The sequence below is a fragment of the Dendropsophus ebraccatus genome, chromosome 1 (genome assembly GCF_027789765.1).
Source record: "Dendropsophus ebraccatus isolate aDenEbr1 chromosome 1, aDenEbr1.pat, whole genome shotgun sequence".
NCBI lineage: Eukaryota > Metazoa > Chordata > Amphibia > Anura > Hylidae > Dendropsophus > Dendropsophus ebraccatus.
This window is the reverse complement of record NC_091454.1, coordinates 20,488,362-20,494,728: the sequence shown is the minus strand read 5'-3', so window position 1 is coordinate 20,494,728 and position 6,367 is coordinate 20,488,362. Positions and strand designations below refer to the sequence as shown.

Sequence of the window (6,367 nt, the reverse complement as noted above, 5' to 3'; positions counted from 1 at the left end):
CAAGAATTATTACAATAAGAAGTAAGTTTCTCCATCTCAGAAGACCTGGAGAAGTTCAGGGCAATAAACTCCAAGTTTATCTATAGTTCAATAACACCAGGGCCGTGAATCACCACATAGCACTGAGGGGATTGGTCAATCACACCGGGCAGAGTAACCTTATTCCGGGGAGGGGTCAGGGGCAAAATGGTTTAAATAGCCCCAATTGTCTCCTGTCCGTATCCTCTTCTTCTCTTCACTCACCTTCTCTCCTATTACTTCTCATTAACCTGAGCAAACATGAGCTTCACTGGAAAGTACGAGGTGGAAAGCCAGGAGAACTATGAAGCCTTCATGCAGACCATTGGTAAGACCAAATAGATAGATAGATAGATAGATGATAGAGAGATAGATAGATAGATAGATAGATAGATAGATAGATAGATAGATAGATAGATAGATGATAGATAATAGATAGATAGATAGATAGATAGATAGATAGATAGATAGATAGATAGGAGATAGATAGGAGATAGATAGATAGATAGATAGATAGATAGATAGATAGATAGATGATAGATAGAGAGATAGAGAGATAGATGATAGATAATAGATAGATAGATAGGAGATAGATAGATAGATAGATAGATAGATAGATGATAGATAGGAGATAGATAGATAGATAGATAGATAGATAGGAGATAGAGAGATGTGTATTGTTATGATGTTCTGCAGCAGCTGAGGTGTATTATTATGATGTTCTGCAGCAGCTGAGGTGTATAATGAGGTTCTGCAGCAGCTGAGGTGTATTATTATGAGGTTCTGCAGCGGCTGAGGTGTATTATTATGAGGTTCTGCAGCAGCTGAGGTGTATTATAATGTTCTGCAGCAGCTGAGGTGTATTATGAGGTTCTGCAGCAGCTGTGGTGTATTATGATGTTCTGCAGCAGCTGATGTGTATTATGAGGTTCTGCAGCAGCTAAGGTGTATTATGAGGTTCTGCAGCAGCTGAGGTGTATTATGATGTTCTGCAGCAGCTGAGGTGTATTATGAGATTCTGCAGCAGCTGAGGGGTATTATGAGGTTCTGCAGCAGCTGAGGTGTATTATATGTTCTGCAGCAGCTGAGGTGTATTATGAGGTTCTGCAGCAGCTGAGGGGTATTATGAGGTTCTGCAGCAGCTGAGGTGTATTATGAGGTTCTGCAGCAGCTGAGGTGTATTATGAGGTTCTGCAGAAGCTGAGGTGTATGATGATGTTCTGCAGCAGCTGAGGGGTATTATGAGATTCTGCAGCAGCTGAGGGGTATTATGAGGTTCTGCAGCAGCTGAGGTGTATTATATGTTCTGCAGCAGCTGAGGTGTATTATGAGGTTCTTCAGCAGCTGAGGTGTATAATGATGTTCTGCAGCAGCTGAGGTTTATTATGAGGTTCTGCAGCAGCTGAGGTGTATTATGAGGTTCTGCAGCAGCTGAAGTGTAGTATGAGGTTCTGCAGCAGCTGAGGTGTATTATGAGGTTCTGCAGCAGCTGAGGTGTATTATGAGGTTCTGCAGAAGCTGAGGTGTATGATGAGGTTCTGCAGCAGCTGAGGTGTATTATGAGGTTCTGCAGCAGCTGAGGTGTATAATGATGTTCTGCAGCAGCTGAGGTTTATTATGAGGTTCTGCAGCAGCTGAGGTGTATTATGAGGTTCTGCAACAGCTGAAGTGTATTATGAGGTTCTGCAGCAGCTGAGGGGTAATATGATGTTCTGCAGTAGCTAAGGTGTAAATTATGAGGTTCTGCAGCAGCTGAGGTGTATTGTGAGGTTCTGCAGCAGCTGAGGTGTATTATGAGGTTCTGCAGCAGCTGAGGTGTATTATGAGGTTCTGCAGCAGCTGAGGTGTCCTTCATGCATTCTTTCTATCACAGGCATCCCAGCTGAAACCATCCAAAAAGGAAAAGACTTCAAATTCACCACTGAAGTAATCCAAAATGGAAACGACTTCACATGGTCCCAAATCTACCCCGGCCACACCATGACCAATACATTCACAATAGGAAAGGAGTCTGACATGGAAACCATGAGCGGAAAGAAATTCAAGGTAAGCAGAGAGCACCCTGCAGGCCTGTGCTCCCCAACACATGGCTCCCCAGTGACCAGAGCATGATGGGAAATGTAGTTTTGCCATAGCTGGTAAGCCACGGATTGGGCTATACTGCTATAGGATTCCTGAATCACATGAAAGATGTGTAGAATATAATCTATGCTATACAATATATCTAATATACTATAATAGTTACTGCACAAACCTCTTTATAGTAGCCATATAACAATATTATAATAGACTAGCTGGATATGTAGATTATCAATCTTGGTAAAACACTATGGGTGTAATACCACTCATCACCTGTAGATGTCACACTATGCTGCTCTTTATACAATATTTTACCTCCTTACTACATAGAAATCCTATGAAGCAAATGCTGTATCCCAGGGGTAGGGAAGTTTGGCACTCCAGCTGTTGCAAAACTACAACTCCAATCATGCCTGATCAGCCTGTTAACAAGATGCCTGTCTGTTTCCTCCATGTTCCAGCTGGGGGGGGTTGTCGAGCGTTATTATGCGCCTAAAAATGCCCCCCGCCCCCCCCCCCCCCCCCCCCAAAAGGACTGGTTATGGCCCAAATTGCCTGCATTTCCTTCTATACCCTAGAGGTGGTATCATATTTTATTGCTCATTGCATAACATCACAACCAGTTACATATTTATAAACAGCAGTGACTAATCCTAGACTGACGTTTTTTTATTACAGGCGACCGTCCAGCTTGAAGGAGGGAAGATCGTTGTTGACTTTGGCAAATACAAGCATTCATCCGAGATTGTTGGTGGAAAGCTAGTGGAGGTGAGTGCGTCCAGTGTGTGTAGGGACATGGAGATACAGGAGCCACCCCTGTCCTGTGTGTGGTATTATAATCCAGCTCCATTCACTTTAATGGCATTAAACTGGAATACTAAACACAAACGGAAGTCAAGAGTGGCGCTGTTTCTGGAAGAAAGTACCTAAGCTTTTCTATTGCCGGAGAACCCCTTTAAGAATACCTCATACTCCACATGACATTGTAGCTGGTGTCAATGATCATAGATGTGCCCTAATACACGGAGACATATAATATGGGAGGATATCCAGTAATATTAACACATCATTAATGTTCATCTCTTGCACTGTTTCAGGTCTCAGAAGCCGGCGGTGTTACTTTCAAGAGGATCAGTAAAAGAATCGCCTAAAGAAAAACAATGGCCTATCTCATTATAACACATTCAAGAAAAATAAATATATAATAAAGCTTTATAAGCAGTAACTTGTGTCTTGTACTTTCTTTATGTGATTTACAGATTTACAGCCATTACCGTAAGTACTATTGTAGTAGGCAACGAGCTGTGTTCTGTAGACAATGTATTAGAAGACCGAAAAGTATTACCCTTCCAGGACCTCCCTTCCACCTCAAGCTAGGTACTACTTTACTGAGACATCCTACCTTCCACATCCAGCTCAGTATTCCACAGCTGTCAACAGTCCCATTTTTGCCGGGACTGTCCCGATTCTGAGGAGACAGCCCCGGCAAAACCATGTCCCGGGTTTGTCCCGGAAAGCTCACACATGAGAGGGGTAGTACTATGATGATGGAAGGGCAGGAGGATGGAGGAGGTAGTAGTATAATGATGGAGGGGCAGGAGGATGATGAAGGGGTAGTAATATGATGATGGAGGGGCAGGAGGATAAAGGGGGTAGTAGTATGATGATGGAGGAGCAGTAGGATGAAGGGGGTAGTAGTACGATGATATGGGGTGCAGCTGCATCATATGAGTTTAAACTACCAGTATATACAGTCAGTCAGTAGAATGCTATCTCTGAGTCTCAGCCTGCTCTGAGTAGGGTGTGTAATGTATTGGGGACCTGAAACTGGGGTGTGTAATATACTGGGGACCTAATACTGGGGTGTGTAATATACTGAGGACCTAATACTGGGGTGTGTAATATACTGGGGACCTAATACCAGGGTGTGTAATATACTGGGGACCTAATACGGGGATGTGTAATATACTGGGGACCTAATACTGGGGTGTGTAATATACTGATGACCTAATACTGGGTTGTGTAATATACTGGGGACCTAATACCAGGGTGTGTAATATACTGGGGACCTAATACGGGGGGGTGTAATATACTGGGGACCTAATACTGGGGTGTGTAATATACTGGGGACCTAATACGGGGATGTGTAATATACTGAGGACCTAATACTGGGGTGTATAATATACTGTGGACCTAATACGGGGATGTGTAATATACTGGGGACCTAATACTGGGGTGTGTAATGCTCATCACACTGGGGGCTGGTGGACTGGGCTGCTGCTCAGGAATAGACTGGCGCTGTGCGTGAGAACCGGGCAGTGGTTAAAAAAAACTACTGCACCACTGGCATCCCCGCACCGGTCTTTTCATGTGAAAAAACCAAAGTAATGTACCTATTAGCATAGCTCCCAACCGTCCCGGGTTCCGCGGGACAGTCCCGTTTTCGGGTTTCTGTCCCGCGGTCCCGGAACAGCACCCAGTGTCCCGCATTATACGTGGCCTGACCAAAAAAAACAATAAACCAGTAACTCACCTGTCCGCCGGTCCCAGCAGCTCCTCTTCCGGCAGGGCGCGCACTCCCGCCATCCTCCGGGGCGGGCAGCGGGGTATACAGACACTGACTGTACCAGAAGTGACCTGCAGCCTCTATCATGAATTACTTCCGGGTACAGTCAGTGACTCTGTACCCCGCTGGTTTATTGTTTTTCTAGTCGGGCCACACAAATGGGGGGGATTGGCTAATATGTGGGGCACTATATGGGGATTGGCTACTATGTGGGGCATATATGGGGGGATTGGCTACTATGTGGGCACTATATGGGGGGATTGGCTACTATGTGGGCACTAAATGGGGGCATTGGCTACTATGTGGGGCACTATATGGGGATTGGCTATTATGTGGGGCACTATATGGGGGATTGGCTACTATGTGGGGCACTATATGGGGATTGGCTACTATGTGGGGCACTATATGGGGGATTGGCTATTATGTGGGGTACTATATGGGGGATTGGCTACTATGTGGGGCACTATATGGGGATTGGCTACTATGTGGGGCACTATATGGGGGATTGGCTACTATGTGGGGCACTATATGGGGGATTGGCTACTTTGTGGGGCACTATATGGGGATTGGCTACTATGTGGGGCACTATATGGGGGCATTGGCTACTATGTGGGGCACTATATGAGGCATTGGATACTATGTGGGGCACTATATGGGGGCATTGGCTACTATGTGGGGCACTATATGGGGGGATTGGATACTATGTGGGGCACTATATAGGGGGATTGGATACTATGTGGGGCACTATATAGGGGGATTGGATACTATGTGGGCACTATTGGGGGGATTGGATACTATGTGGGGCACTATAATGGGGGAATGGATACTATATAGGGACTTTTTGGGGGGATTGGATACTATATCGGGCACTATTAAGTCAGCAGCATGTGGTGACTGTAGGGGAGTTGCTATGGGGGTGTGGCTATGGAGGGTCACTATGGGGGCGTGGCTATGGGGACCGCGGCGCACATGTCCCTCTTTGCTCTTTGCAAAAGTTGGGAGGTATGCTATTAGTACGTTTACTTTACACCACATCCCAGGACCACCCTGACACCTAATTTATAGGTGGGCTTCATGTTATGCCACCGTCCCTATTGTAGCTTAGTTCTTGGTATTGTTTTTCCAAAATTGGGTGGGAAATAGTGTTGAGTGGACTTGCCAAACTGTTCAGGTTCTACAACATTCACCGAACCCGAACGCTCAGCGATTGACTCCCAGCGGCTGGAGAAGTTGGATGCCACGCTAGGGAGTCCTGGAAAACATGGCTACAGCTAAAGGCCATAGGCTGTATCCATGTTTTCCTTGGCAACCAATCAGATTCCACCTTTCATTTTCAAAAGAGTCTGTAAGGAATGAAAGGTGGAATCTGATTGGTTGCTAGGGGCAACTGAGCCAGTTTCACTTTACACCATGTTTGATAAATCTCCCTAATTGTTTCTAAGTCCCCAAAATTGTCTAGTATAGTGAAGGTGGGGTTATTGTCCTGGTGATCTAGAGGTGGCAATACAATAGCTTAATAGCTGTCAACCAAATAGTCATCTCAATACACAAACGCCCAATCTCTCCATATACATGAATGTGTTCATGTGCTCCCTTGGGAGAGAGGAGAGCGAAGTTCTCCTCTGGTGGCAGCTTATCTCTCTGACAGCAAAAGGGTCAGGCAGTCCATCATTCTCGGGGATATGATGAGGAGAGCTGGGAGGT

At 45.4% G+C, this 6,367-nt stretch overlaps 1 protein-coding gene across 1 annotated transcript; it reads left to right on the top strand.

Moving 5' to 3' along the window:
- The first annotated feature begins 215 nt into the window (after positions 1–215).
- On the top strand, positions 216–3,322 carry LOC138789877 (gastrotropin-like). The gene is made up of 4 exons (XM_069968737.1): positions 216–346; positions 1,892–2,064; positions 2,776–2,865; positions 3,195–3,322. The coding sequence occupies exons 1-4, from the start codon at positions 280–282 to the stop codon at positions 3,246–3,248; spliced, it is 384 nt and encodes a 127-aa protein (XP_069824838.1). The 5' UTR covers positions 216–279; the 3' UTR covers positions 3,249–3,322.
- Positions 3,323–6,367: the final 3,045 nt, after the last annotated feature.